Source organism: Oncorhynchus mykiss, chromosome 15 (assembly GCF_013265735.2).
Source record: "Oncorhynchus mykiss isolate Arlee chromosome 15, USDA_OmykA_1.1, whole genome shotgun sequence".
Classification (NCBI taxonomy): Eukaryota; Metazoa; Chordata; class Actinopteri; order Salmoniformes; family Salmonidae; genus Oncorhynchus; species Oncorhynchus mykiss.
Genome location: NC_048579.1, coordinates 16,479,914 through 16,495,553, shown reverse-complemented (window position 1 = coordinate 16,495,553; position 15,640 = coordinate 16,479,914). Strand labels below are relative to the sequence as shown.

The 15,640-nt window shown below is 39.9% G+C and overlaps 1 protein-coding gene across 1 annotated transcript in view; it reads right to left on the bottom strand.

Moving 5' to 3' along the window:
* Nucleotides 1-2,364: 2,364 nt before the first annotated feature.
* The window catches only part of LOC110489708 (receptor activity-modifying protein 3), a 28,949-nt gene continuing 15,673 nt past the window's right edge, over nucleotides 2,365-15,640 (bottom strand). Inside the window, exons 2-4 of the mRNA XM_021562488.2 lie at nucleotides 13,028-13,057; nucleotides 12,490-12,652; nucleotides 2,365-4,187 (exon numbers count right to left, since the gene is read on the bottom strand). Coding sequence (XP_021418163.2) covers nucleotides 3,932-4,187; nucleotides 12,490-12,652; nucleotides 13,028-13,057 — 449 coding nt within the window. The 3' untranslated portion in view covers nucleotides 2,365-3,931. The remainder of the gene's footprint in view (nucleotides 4,188-12,489; nucleotides 12,653-13,027; nucleotides 13,058-15,640) is intronic.

Below are 15,640 nucleotides of genomic sequence, written 5' to 3'. Positions count from 1 at the left end.
CCTAGCCTAGATCATGAATCAGCGATAGACAAATTGTCTTAATTATTTATTTATTTACTAACTAACTTAATCAATCACAGAATGACATAAACACACACACAAATAGTTCATACATCGGTTACTACATGATACAAAGAAAAAGTCTCTAGCGGACAAAACCGATATGATGGCTTGGTAGACAAAGGAAAGGGGTGGGGACCACTTAAGTGAAACTCAGAGGATTACTACACTGAATATGAACAACCACTCATTCGAAAAGTATTGCAATTTACATATTTACGAGTGTCTGCCTTTGTTGTCCCTCTCTGCGATTGCCGGTCAGTCTGCTGGATAGTCAGTCGACAGAGTCTCTGATTTGTCCACCAGAGATTAAAGTCGTAGGTTGTTAGAATGGATACTTCAGAGTACTAAACGGGACTGTTCTTAGGATCGGATGCGTTTACCAGAATAAAGTATTTAAACAGTCTGAAAAATGGTTCTTTAGTTTGTAGATTTATTTGCCATTTCAATGTGGGGACCTCATCCCTGCGTTTTTAACTCTTGCAGAGTTGCCAACCATTTCAACATGCAGCTACCGCTTCATGTTTTCTGATCTTGTCCTTTGATAGAGTTGTAGTTTGAACCACTTCACACAACAGCTTCACCCGGCATGTTTTGGTCTCGAGTGACAGCCATTCCAACGTGGGGACCTAATCCCGCCGTTATCTTGACTCTAGTTTATATTGCCAACCATTTCAACATAGGTATGGCTTCATGTTTTCTGATCTTATGTAAATTTTGTCGGAAGTGGGTTTTATACTCTGTAGAAGAAGGGGCAGTTCCATGATGCCTAATGATATGTCTGGTCACGTGGGCATTGCCACCGACTTTGTTAAACCCTTTTATATGAAGATAACTTTTCTCATTTAGAAAGCTAACATCACATTACATCTTTTCACAAATAGTTTCATATTTACTCATTCATTTTATACAACATTCAGGTAGAAAACGAATAACTGAGGAATGTGCACTTCCATAGATACCGTTATCTTGTCCTACTACCTTTCCTGATGTCACAAAATAAAACAACTTTGACAGGATTGTTCTTTAAATACCTATGGACCATTCCCACATTCTCAAAAATATATTGTTTAACTATTCAAACTTTTGATGTCCAAGTGTCTCTCTGTGTTCCACAGTTTACATTCCAATCTCGAACACAACAGAGCATAGCGGCAGCGTATTTTACGACCGCCATAAAACAGCCGACTTCCCACTCTCCCCCTCTACGAGAGAGAGCACGCTGTATAGCGGACCCACTGTAACCTGATCCTTCAGATCGTCACAGGAGAGTTACAACAGGGTGGTGGTCCATTCTTGATACACAATGGGAAACTGTTGAGCATGAAAAACCCAGCACCGTTGCAGTTGTTGACACACTCAAACCAGTGTGCCTGGCACTTACTACCATACCCCGTTCAAAGGCACTTAAAACTTTGTCTTGCCCATTCACTCTGAATGACACACATACACAATTCATGTCTCAATTGTCTAAAGGCTTCAAAATCTTTCTTTAACCTGTCTCCTCCCCTTCATCTACTCGGACAGAAGTGGATTTAACAAGTGACATAAATAAGAGATCATGGCATTCCCCTGGATTCACCTGGTCAGTCTATGTCATGGAACGAGAAGGTGTTCCTAATGTTTTGTACACTCAGTGTATATCACTTCATTTGACATCCTGATGATCAGAGCTGATTGTCAACATCTTTAGATTCATTTGTTTGTTTTGATCGCATAATAATGAGGAAATAGTCCCCATTTTATAAAGTGACTTTGTCTTAAATTGGAATATGAGGAACAGTGGTAGACAAAGTACCCAATTGTCTTGAGTAAAAGTACAGATACCTTAATAGAAAGTTACTCAAGTAAAGTGAAAGTCACCCAGTAAAATACTAAAGTAAAAGTCTAAAAGTATTTGGTTCTAAATATACTTAAGTATCAAAAGTAAATGGAATTAGTCAAATATACTTAAGTACCAAAAGTAAAAATGTCATATTCCTTCTATTAAGCAAAGCAGATGGCACCATTTTCTTGTTTTTAAAATGTACAAATAGCCAGCGGTACACTCCAACACTAATAATTTACAAACAATGCATGTGTTTAGTGAGTCTGCCAGATCAGAGGCAGTAGGGATGTCCACGTGTTCACTTGATAAGTACGTGAATTTGACAATTTTCCTGTCCTGCTAAGCACTCAACATGTAACGAGAACTTTTGGGTGTCAGGGAAAATGTATGGAGTAAAAAGTACATTATTTTAGTGAAGTAAATGTAAAAGTTGTCAAATATAAATAGTAAAGTACAGATACACAAAAAAACTGAAGTAGTACTTTAAAGTATTTTTACTTATGTACATTACACCACTGATGAGGAATATGAACATCCCCCCAATCCCTTCTGAAATGTTCATACAGCCTTGTTAGTAGCTTTGCCCATATGGTAATGTATCATACAGCAATGTTGAGTTTTACCTTGAAATTAACCTAAACGTCAGAACAGATTTTTTTTGCGGATTTGACTGTTTAACTACATTTACACACTGAAATGTCAAAACAATATTATTTTGTTATGACCACAGTACTAAGGATGTTTCAATTGAATTGGAGTTACATCGAGATGGATGTAGTTGGAAGTAGAGGTAGGAATGGTTTCGAAACGGCAGAGGACAAAAAGGGACAAATTGCCCTATGGACATTTTGATTAATAACCAAAGCATTGACTAATTCTAAGTAATTTAATTCAAACATTAAATAGCATTACAGTAAATAATTCAATAGCTCCTCAATACCAAAAATGTTCTGGCACAACGAAATTCTCTCAAAACGAGTCTAATCTTGACAGTGATTTATGTTCCTATCGCCCATACCTCCCAGAACGACTAAACTGTGAAATTAAATTACAATTAGAGTGAGCAGAATTCCTGCTGAGGTTTCACCACATGAGCAGTGCGATCAGTGATAACAACTTTTGGGGCATTGCAATGACAACCCAGAGACAAGATAAATAAAGAAGTCAAACAACCATTTCACTTCAAGAAACAAACCAAGTTCTCTAGTCTCAGCGACACATATAGGGCTTGTTCCCATTCTATGGCCAAGCTTCAAAGTCAGAATTGCCTATATCATGAACATGAAAATTAGCATTGGTCTTAAATTAAGGTTTTGGTTAGGCATATGGTTAGGGGTGTGGTTAGGGTAAGCTAAATCAGGGTTGGGTAAAAATCGGATTTTTTGGAAAGAAATTGTTGTATCCGTCTTTGCAGCTTGAACTGATAGTGACAACACATAACAGATGAGGAAGCGTGAAGCAGGCCATGGTGCCAGGAACACTGCTGTAGAGAAAGAATGGCAGGCAATTAAGGAAGGAAAACTCAGGGTCTTTACAGTAGACGGCACTGGTACAGAAAAGTATTGTACATGTTCTGGTGTCAACTTGTCGGTGTTCTCCCATCGAGAAGAATCTTCACCAGAATATATAACCACAAGCTTAAATGGCGTTTGATAGGTGATGATGATGAAGCAGTCCCTGGACGTTTGTCCCTTTTTACACCAATGATCAAAAATCCTGAATGTCTTGTAGCTCTGTGCCTTGAGTCCTTGTATATCTCTCAAAAGGGCTTGGACCGTCTCAAGCTAGCAAAATGGATTTAGGATGCATCTCCCTCAAAGGCGTTAAGTAGCTTCTTTTGGTCCATTCAATCCACCATAATCCTGACATGACACAATGAACAAACAAAAGTTCCCTTCGTAGGTTACTTACCTGTCTTCCCAGGCTACCTGTCTAACCCAATTCCCCCTCTGGGCATCAATAAAGTATTTCCATTCAAAGAAGTTCATAGGTCTCTGGACAGTCACATTGCACAGTCACATGGGAACCAAACAAACCAACATCTTAAGCCAGGATGTCGCTGCGCTTACTGCACCACACCACCAGTGCAATCATAGCCAGGGTGAGGAAGACAGGGATGAGGATGAGGATGGTGAGTGTGTCATCTGGCGGGTCCACCAGGATCACCCTCTCCAGGGTGCAGTTGGAGAAGAAGTGCTTGTGGATGCGGATGATGTAGCTCTCCACCAGCGGGTTGGGCCAGTAGCAGTTGATGCGCCCGGCGTTGGTCTCTGTGCACAGCGAGAAGACGTGGTACTCACTGTGGAGAGAGCAGAGAAACACAAATGTTTAAAATAAACAGTCAGGTTGAGAAAGGGCTAGTACTCACCAAAGCCATAGAGATGTAAATATATGGCTCTGGTATTGCCGGCCTAGAGCAGGGATTGGCCAACCCTCCTCCTGGGCATGGGCTTTTGTTCCAGCCCAGTAGATTCAGGTGTTGTGGCAGGGCTGGAACAAAAGTAGCTGTCCAGGAGGAGGGTTGGTCAATCCCTGGTCCAGATGGCAGAGGAACACAAAGTGTTTAGCCAATCAGAAGGCAGGGAATCTGGGGCCATGGATTAGATTGAAAATGATGTTCTCTGTATCTCCGTATATATTTTCTATTTCAGGGGAGAAGAGATAAGGGGTCTACTTAGCAGATTGTGGATCTTAGCTGTTACCATATGCACAGCTACTTAGTGTAATGAATAATCAGGGAGAAAAAGGTGTGGAGTGTGACAGGTGTTTATTTCACCTTCTGCGAAGGCAGGAATCGTGGTCACATGCAGGCAATGGTCATAAATAGGCAGGTGAAATAAAACTAGGACTGAAGGCTATAACTGGTTCTCACAAACGAACTAGGAAAAGGCTTAGTAGAGTCAAAAAGAACAATACCTCAAAGGCACAAACAGAATGAACTGAACTAAATAAGGAGTTGATGAGACCAGGTGAGTAACTTACCCAGGTGAAATCAATGGAAAAAAATGAAAGACAGGGCTACGCTCAATAACACAAAGAAACAGAACACAAGGTCGACTAAGAAAATAAATACAGAATCTTACACATAGGATGTGTCTAAACTGATAAACAGGGAGGGTATATCCCTAAAATTCTTACTCTGCAAAAAACTTTTTCAGCCCGGCGTGAATCTATAAAGAAAGAGGCTCAAGTCATGCCTCTTTAGTCATAATATGCATAGAAAATCGATATGAATGAATGTGCATCACAATGGTAAATCACAATGGTACATTTTTGAAGACGTTATTTTTGGAGGTACGGTAGTGCTACTGTAGCTAGCAAATTAGTGTATAAGTGATTGATAGCTACAGTAACTGTAAACCATTTTGGCTGGCTAGCTAATCATCATGGCTAACTGTGGGGCAAAACAATTCACTTATTTACATTTAAAGGAACCACAATTGATAGAGCATTCATTAAGCACTGCTTAAGGATGTCCTAATTTATATAGTATGACACATTTAAATAGAGGATTTTTGAAGAATCTATGTAGTGCTTATGCATGCTTTATGAATGTGTTATAAAGCCCTTGTAAAATTGTTTTTGTTCAAAGCATGTCACTTTGGAAACTGATGGAGTAGCCATTTGCCATGTGTGTCCTCCTCATCAAGTTTACATCATTAGCTACGAGTTGGACACAGGCTGCCTCATTAGGGTGCATTTCTGTATGTACTATGCACTATAAACTGCACTAAAAGCAACCCATTATAACACACACAGTTTTTCTTCCAATATGACACAAATTACCTGCACTTCCCAGGCTTGTTACAGTACACAGTTAGGAGCTAAATGGGTGATTAGAGTTGATATAATAGCACTCTGGGTAACATGGGGTCCCAGCCATGATGCTTACCTATCAAAACAGATCCTATCAGACCACATTAAGTCAAACTAGTCAAGACCAAAGTGGTTAGCTCTATATTTAACAAACATCAGTTTCCCCTCCTACGCCTTTCATACTAGCGGTGTGGTTTGACGTCAGCCAATCCCCATCATTGCTTTCAGACAACCTCCGACTAAGTGCTGCAAATCGAATGAGTCTCGGTCAAGCGTGTAGACTGTGTCTCCATACAGACATAAGGGAGGCTGCTGTAAATTAATGGATTAATTGTATGGTAACTCTGGAATAGCTTTTTGGCTTGTATATTATTGTAGAAAAACGATGGTACAAGATGTTGACCCCAGACTGAAAAGTGATAGAATACGTGAAGTTACCATATATATTTAGCTGCATGCTGTGTTATTTTCTTTTATAATTTAAAACTGCAAAAGCTTACCCATCATTAAAAGGACGAATACATTCTTAGAAAAGCTTATTGTCTCTTGCTTAAAAATCCTTAAGAGTCTAAGCTGGGGGGAGGGATTCTACTAAGCTAACATATGGAATTGTTTTTAAATGGTCATAGGAGGAGGATTTTGCTATTTGATTTGGAATTTTAGGACCCCTTAAGGTATCAAAACTATATACACATTTTTGGGGGATGACACATTGAATTTGACCTTACTGCTATTAGCTCATAGAAAAACATGTAATAACAGCTTCATACATGAATAAACAGATGGTGAAAAACAATTATCTGAAGCAAGTTTGTTCTGAAGTGTCTGTCCTATGTATATACAGTATATACTTTTTTAAATTTTAAATTACATGTATTTAACCCCTTATCTTAGGCACAAAACTATCTCCATCTATGCTTCCATTCATTTTTTAAACTGGTACCTGGCTTCAGACTCTTCTTGTGAGGCTTGGGGGCGTCCCAGAGCAACACCATCATGTTTGTGAGAGTCTCATCTTTCCATAGAGGGGTCAAAATAGTTTGTAGGCTAAACCATTTGGACACTACAGACGTTTTCATGAGAAGACCAATTTTCAGGATGTCTCATGGTCTGACAAACACAGCTCTAGCTCTGCCACCTTTCAACTGCAGATGCGGAAGGGCGACATCAGTGGATGAGGCGGATTGAGACGCAGCCATGCAAATAAAACAGATATATCTAGCTTAAACAGGTTTTGATGGGGATGTATTTATTATGCTAATTAGAGTTATGCGGGGGCACGGACATGAACTCTAGGTTAACAAGGGTACATTTTAGACGAATGAAGTCATATTTATTTTTATTTGACCTTTATTTAACTAGGCAAGCTAGTTAAGAACAAATTCTTATTTACAATGATGGGCTACCCAGACAACGCTGGGCCAATTATGAGCCGCCCTATGGGACTCCCAATGCCCTGCCGGATGTGATACAGCCTGGAATCGAACCAGGGTCTGTAGGGATGCCTTAGACCACTGCTCCCACTTGGGAGAAGTAGTGGTGCTGAGGGTGCTGCAGCACCCCATGAAAAATGTGAATTAAAAAAGGATATATATATATATATATATATATACACACACATATATTTTTATTACACAAAAGTTGTGCACTGGGCCTTTACTAGCCTTCTGTAGCATTGGCAAATTTGTTTTCAAAATCTGCTGTGCTTCAGATAAAGTAATAACTGGAAAAACTACATTATTTCCAGCAGCTGTACATTTGGTGCACGAGAAGAGCTGAGGCATATTTGAAATGTTTTCTCATATGTATTTTCATGCAAGGAAAATTCAAAGCTTCCCAATCGCAAAACAAAACCAAACCACAATGCCAACATTACAGGTCAACTTCACTGCCAAACATTGCCTGCACAAATATTGTTCAGAAATGGCCACAAACAATACTTTCAAGGAAAAAATGTATTTAATGAAGCCTCATACTCTTTATAAGGTCCATAAAAATGCTTCCGAAATCATTCATCAGCAAACAACACGCTAGGACCTTTTTATATAACAGTTTATGCTGGATAATATTGCTTGTAAATCATTTGTGAAGTATCCATGTATTGCTTATGAAGACTTTATGAGTGTTCTAAAAAGGCTTTCTAAAGTGTTGATTATCCAATGGGATCCTGTTTTAAAGTGTTTTGAGTCCAGCTTGTCAGAAACATAACAAAAGATCATTATGTCTGATTGTGTAGTCAATGAGTCCATTAGGTTGTCAGAAGAAGCTACGCTGCAGAAAAATTCTGCACCGCTCTTAAAAAAAATGTAATAAAGGATATGTACAGACAGGCATACTTGAGGGAGGAGAGGACCTAAATCAAATCAAAGTTTATTGGTCACGTCCACAGGATACACGTTGTAAATGGTACAGTGAATTGCATAGACTTTACAACAAATTTATCAGTGTCATCCAAGATGGATTTTTGCTGGATTGTTTTGGATTATGGTTGTTGAGGTAATTTTTTTTCGACCCAAGAGACAGTGGCATAGCGCAGTTTTGCTGGATTTATGTAAACTCCATCAGACATCCTAAAAGGCATTTCATTTTTACAAGTATTGTCCAACAAGTGTTTAAAGGCCTTGATTGTTTTTTTATAACACTACATTATTCAAAAATGTCATACAAATCTCCAAACTTCTTTTTGTTTTGTTTTAGACCACTATTAAATGGTCCAGGGCTAATTTTGTTAGAATTTTGGCAAGTTTTTCTAGATTTAGTACATGAAACAACATTTATAAAGCGAACATTATCCCTTAGGTCTAGCACAGCAAATAATTAAATTGTTTAAGCATATGTTGCAGAACAGTGATTAAAATATATTTGCCTCTAAAAATGTTATTGTAACACAAACATTTGTCAAAATATGGAAAATGATTCATTTGAAAATCCCAATAAAAACATAACCTTCTATCAGATCTTTCAGCACTCTGACGGAGTTGACGTTAGACAAAAATCTGACGGAGTTGATGTTTTGCGGAATTGACAAAAATGGCATTTTACTTCTTCATTCAAGTGGTATACACTAGCAATCCCAAGGGATCGACCTGGGACCTGGAGAAAAAAAACGGTTCCCTTCAAGTTGTGGTAAATTGATTTTATTTCCAACTCTCCTCTCCGTATGTCCTCTGTGACTGGTACTGTAATTACCAAATTTTCTGTTCTACTAAATTACACAGACAGTAAATTCACATTGCGTTTGCAAATGGCCATTTGTGGCCACTAACATGCACTGTTGACCTTGAAGGAGCATCTGTTAGTTAGAAAGCAGACCAAGCCTGCTGATGATATTGTCCCTAGGCCTGCTGTTGATAATGTCCCTGTGTTAATATTCATTAGCAGTGGACGGCACCGTGCCTGGCATTCAGTCTCTGCTGATGTTCTGCAGTTGGTCCATGCCTCCTCGGCTGTCCCATTCTCTTGACTGTGTACCCGTGGTGAGATTCAGATTTGCTCATTTGAATCAATATACAGATTTAGGATCTTAATTTGATCACCATGTTGTTGCAGGAAATGCAAAATTGTAGCGTATTCAAAAGTCAAAGTTTGTAATTTCCCCTTAAAAATAGCAGACTTGATATGCCCTAACCCCTACAAAAAAAATCCATTAATTATAATCCACACAATAATTCACATTTCCTGTTGCTGCAGGATACTGCTATGAGAAACTGGTCAAATGAAGATCTTACATGTGTAGATGGCCGTGCACTTTGGAGAGAGTTCCATCTAACTTACACCTCGCTGACATGGCCGCATGTTTTGTTTCTCTCAGCGCAGAACATCAACGAGGACCAAAGGTCCTTCACTTTCTCTCATTCTATTTCTTTCTCTCGCTCTAAACAGAGCACCAAAGATTCCCTGGGGATGTCCATGAGAACACATGTCTCATGAATAACTTGTTAACAAGTACTGTAAATATAATTTTCAAGCTGGTGTGTTTTTTTTAATACTTTTATTGTAGGAACACAAAGAAATTAAAAATAAAGTAAAATAAAAGAACAACAAAAAAGATCTGGCAGTTACAGTGCACGTCATACCTTCATCATCATATTAGTTACATTGACATCTTTGAATTAGACCCTTTCCAATTACAAAACCCATTTTTCCCAGTATTCTTGACCTCTCTCCTGTTGAGTTCTTAAAGCAAAGGTCATACCATCCATGTGGTATATTTCTTCTACAATGTCTATCCATTGTGTCACTGTGGGAGGGTATTTTTGTAGCCATTTCCTAGTGATAGCCTTTTTACTGGCTGCCAGTAGGACCTTCAAGCTGGTATGTTTGGTAACGGATGTCTTGAAAATAGAAAACTTAAGCAATGTCTTGACAATACGAGCTACTGGACATAATATGAGGTATTGTACAAGGTACAGATGGGGAGGGAAGGGTTTGTGGAAATGGCTGTTACACCCTGTAAAGATCATTTGTCTCTCACATAAACATCTGGCCAGTTGGTAATAGACAGGTACCTAGATGGAAGCTTAAGTAATAGTCAAAGTTTGGACACACCTACTCATTTCAGGGTTTTTCTTTATTTTTACTATTTTGTACATTGTAGAATAATAGTGAAGACAACAAAACTATGAAATAACACATATGGACTCATGGGGCGGCAGGGTAGCCTAGTGGTTAGAGCGTTGGGCTAGTAACCGGAAGGTTGGAAGCTCAAATCCCCGAGCTGACAAGGTAGAAATCTGTCATTCTGCCCCTGAACAGGCAGTTAACCCAATGTTCCTAGGCCGTCATTGAAAATAAGATTTTTTTTTTTAACTGACTTGCCTAGTTAAATAAAGGTTAAATATTTTTTTTTTAAATGTAGTAACCAAAAAAGTGTTAAACAAATCAAAATATATTCTATATTTGAGATTCTTCAAAGTATCTGGGTCTTCATTTCCTGTGGCGGTCGTCATGAGAGCCAGTTACGTCATAGCGCTTGATGTTTCTTGCGACTGCAGTTTAAGAAACTTTCAAAGTTCTTGACATTTTTCGGATTGACTGACCTTCATATCTTAAAGTAATGATGGATTACTGTTTCTATTTCCTTATGTGAGCTGTTCTTGCCATAATATGGACTTTTACCAAATAGGGCTATCTTCTGTATACCACCCTTACCTTGTCACAACACATTAAGAATTAAATAAAATCCACAAATGAACTTTTAACAAATCACACCTGTTAATTGAAATGCATGCCAGGTGACTACCTCATGAAGCTGGTTGAGAGAATGCCAAGCGTGTGCAAAGCTGTCATCAAGACAAAGGGTGGCTATCTCAAATATAGAATATAGGGAGGTGACCAAGAACCCGATGGTCACTCTCACAAAGCTCCAGAGTTCCTCTGTGGGAATGGGAGAACCTTCCAGAAGGACAAACATCTCTGCAGCACTCCACCAATCTGGCCTTTATGGTAGAGTGGCCAGACGGAAGCCACTCCTCAGCAAAAGGCACATGATAGCCCACTTGGAGTTTGCCAAAAGGCACCTAAAAGACTCTCAGACCATGAAAAACAATATTCTCTGGTCTGATGAAACCAAGATTGAACTATTTGGCCTGAATGCCAAGCGTCACGTCTGGAGGAAACCTGGCACAGTGTTTCCCTACGGTGAAGCATGGTGGTGGCAGCATCATGTTGTGGGGAGGTTTTTCAGAGGCAGTGACTGGAAGACTAGTCAGGATCGAGGGAAAGATGAACGGAGGAAAGTACAGAGATCCTTGATGATAACCTGCTCTCTGGAGTGACATGAAAATAGCTGTAGAGCAACAGTACCCACCCGACCTGACAGAGCTTGAGAGGATCTGCGGTGAAAAATGGGACAAACTCCCCAAATACAGGTGTGCCAAGCTTTTAGTGTCATACCCAAGAAGACTTGAGGCTGTAATCGCTGCCAAAGGCGCTTCAAAAACATTCTAAGTAAAGGGTCTGAATAGTTTCATTTTTGTATTTAAAAAAAATTACATTTGCAAAAATGTCTAAAAAACTGTTTTTGTTTTGTCATTATGGGGTATTGTGTGTAGATTGATGAGGGGGGTAAACAATTTCATCCATTATTGAATAAAGCTGTGACATAGCAAAATGTGGAAAAGGTCAGGGGGTCTGAATACTGTACGGGTGTATGAGTATGCCTGTGGATGTGTGTGTCCATGTGTGTGTTTATCTGTGTGTGGACGGTTGAAGAGTGTTAGAGAACCATACTGGGTCAGCCAGCAGGCACAGGTGCCACTCATTGGTGAGGGGGAAATTATCACTGGGCAGGCCTAGCCAGGCAAACAGCCCCCTGGATCTGCAATGCCAACTAGCATTTGGATGCCAATCGCCTGTTCATACACAAACAGCCAGATGCATGCATTCACACACAGAGTGGGCACTTTTTGTTTTATTTTACTAGACTACCTACACTGCAATACAGTATTCTTTGATTTATCTTACAGTAGGTTTCTTAAGTCAACTTTTTAAGTAGGAAAACTGTTCTGAGCTTCCCCAAGACATTGTACAATAATTATTGTGCTGAAATGATAATTTTAGTGGAAATATGTTTTATTTTGGCTTTAATATCCAAATCTTAGACTGCCTCCAAAAGCAAAACGTTTACCAACAGATAGAGTGGGGCTACACATGTTTTTCTGGCTGGAACTAATCCCACCTTTCCCTTCTCACACACATTTATTCAGAAATTATACTGAATTGATAGGACACTGGCTTGTTCTGATAAGACTGAAAGGGCAAGAGACGGCAGGGGATTCTTTTACCTGATGAAGTGTGTTAAGTTGCACCAGTTCTGGGGATCCACGTAAGCCATCTCTCGCTTGAAACCCTCTCCACACACCTCCATCTCCCACAGCAGCTGGGTCTCGTTGCACAGAGCCACACTAGGCCTTCGTGGTACAGACTCAACATTGATATTCTCGGTGGCTGCAGGACATAAAAAGGTCCAAATTACAGAAAGAAACATAACCTTCAATGTTCCACAGTAACATTAGCGTCGTGTTCATTAGGTCAAGCAACAGAAAAAGTTCTACAACTGAAAACGAAAATGAGTGTCCAGATAGTCTCTCTCTGTTTTAGTCAGTTTTCTTTTCATTGCCTCATGAACACAACCCAGAAGTGAATATACTTCTCGCACAGGGTTTGTCAGAAGTAAGGAAATCTGAATTTTGTCAATTTTGACTATTATTGTTATCACAGGGTTAAAATGACTTATAAAAACATAAAAAGTACAGCATTTGTAAGCTGTGTTCCACAGTGTTTCATGTCTTCAGAAGGAGGATGTAAGCAAACCTTGCTTACCTGACAATCCTCTTGTCATCCAAGAGTTCACTGTCAAAGACAAAATCACACAGAGACTTGAAACAGTGTTAGTAGTCATGACAACAATCTCATTGAAGCATGACTTTTTGGGACCAAAATTAAAGACGCAATATGCAGAAATAACTCTGCCATTTCCTAGTTTCTAAAATTCTAATAGTTTGCCTAATTTAATTCTAATCTAAATGTGACAAAACAAGCCATGTACAGTGCCTTGCGAAAGTATTCGGCCCCCTTGAACTTTGCGACCTTTTGCCACATTTCAGGCTTCAAACATAAAGATATAAAACCAGGGAAGATGGTTAAAATTGATGGGAAGATGGATGGAGCCAAATACAGGACCATTCTGGAAGAAAACCTGATGGAGTCTGCAAAAGACCTGAGACTGGGACGGAGATTTGTCTTCCAACAAGACAATGATCCAAAACATAAAGCAAAATCTACAATGGAATGGTTCAAAAAGAAACATATCCAGGTGTTAGAATGGCCAAGTCAAAGTCCAGACCTGAATCCAATCGAGAATCTGTGGAAAGAACTGAAAACTGCTGTTCACAAATGCTCTCCATCCAACCTCACTGAGCTCGAGCTGTTTTGCAAGGAGGAATGGGAAAAAATGTCAGTCTCTCGATGTGCAAAACTGATAGAGACATACCCCAAGCGACTTACAGCTGTAATCGCAGCAAAAGGTGGCGCTACAAAGTATTAACTTAAGGGGGCTGAATAATTTTGCATGCCCAATTTTTCAGTTTTTGATTTGTTAAAAAAGTTTGAAATATCCAATAAATGTCGTTCCACTTCATGATTGTGTCCCACTTGTTGTTGATTCTTCACAAAAAAATACAGTTTTATATCTTTATGTTTGAAGCCTGAAATGTGGCAAAAGGTCGCAAAGTTCAAGGGGGCCGAATACTTTCGCAAGGCACTGTATAGTGTAGAGAACCATTGTACCATCTAAATCACTCTGAATTTTTTTTTTATTACCCAAAATATTATATTTTCCGCTGTTTGAAGCTAGTGTGCAAAACCGAAAGTAAAAGACGCAAAAACAAAACTTAAGAATGGGAAACATAGAAAAAGTGCAAATAGAACAGATGTACTGCTTCTTAGACTTGCTTTCAATGAAAATGACAGATCTAGAACACAATTTTCTACGTGAATTTGGTTGGGTCGCCAAAAAAGCTACACATTGCAGTTTTAAACGTTGTTGTCCAAACACAACTGAAACATATAACATAAAACTGACAATTCTGACCAGCTGGCCCTTACCTTTCCCATTCTAAACACATTCTGGCTGACAAAAAAATAAAGAAACATGAATCCACAGTTTATGAAACAGTTGTGCGAGAATCGTTAATTGAGTAAATGATGGCGAGAAGAACAAATTCGTTAAAGAGTTTTCTGGAACAATGCCAAGCTGTCTGATGTCGGATGTTGTTACTGCTGCTGCTGTTGTCATGCACAAGCGCACACTAAATTCAGGGGGGAGGACCATGACTGCATGGCCATGCACGACTCCAACACTATCATCAAGTTTGCAGATGACACCACAGTGGTAGGCCTGATCACCAACAGCGATGAGACAGCCTATAGGGAGGCCAGAGACCTGGTCATGTGGTGCCAGGACAACAACCTCTCCCTCAACGTGATCAAGACAAAGGAGATGACCGTGGACAACAGAAAAAGAAGGACCGAACACGCCCACATTCTCATCGACGGGGCTGTAGTGGAACAGGTTGAGAGCTTCAAGTTCCTTGGTGTCCACATCACCAACAAACTATCATGGTCCAAACACACCAAGACAGTCGTGAAGAGGGCACGACAAAGCCTATTCCCCCTCAGGAGACTGAAAAGATTTGGCATGGGTCCTCAGATCCTGAAAAGGTTCTAGCTGCACCATCGAGAGCATCCAGACTGGTTGCATCACTGCCTGGTATGGCAACTGGTCGGCCTCTGACCACAAGGCACTACAGAAGGTACTGTGTACGTCCCAGTACATCACTGGGGCCAAGCTTCCTGTCATCCAGGACCTCTATACCAGGCGGTGTCAGGCCCTAAAAATTGTCAAAGACTCCAGCCATCCTAGTCATAGACTGTTCTGTCTGCTACCACACGGCAAGCGGTACCGGAGCGCCAAGTCTAGGTCCAAACGGCTTCTTAACAGCTTCTACCCCCAAGCCATAAGACTCCTGAACAGCAAATCAAAGGGCTACCCAGACCCCTCTTTTACGCTGCTGCTACTCTCTGTTTTTAATCTATGCATAGTATCTACATGTACATATCACCTCAATTACCTCAACTAACTGGTGCCCCCGCACATTGACTCTGTACCAGTACCCCCTGTATATAGCCTCCCTTGTTATTTTAATGCTGCTGTTGTTGGTTATGGGCTTGTAAGTAAGAATTTCACTGTAAGGTTTACACCTGTTGTATTCGGCGCATGTGACAAATAACATTTGATTTGATTTGATTTGTAAGACAGCATTCATATAATGTTGAAGCTGAGGAGATGGCTATAGCTAGTATCCCTTTGCACACTATCGTGCTGACCTGAACCAAACCATGCAACGAAGGTGGATGTGTAAACAGGCCAGCTCA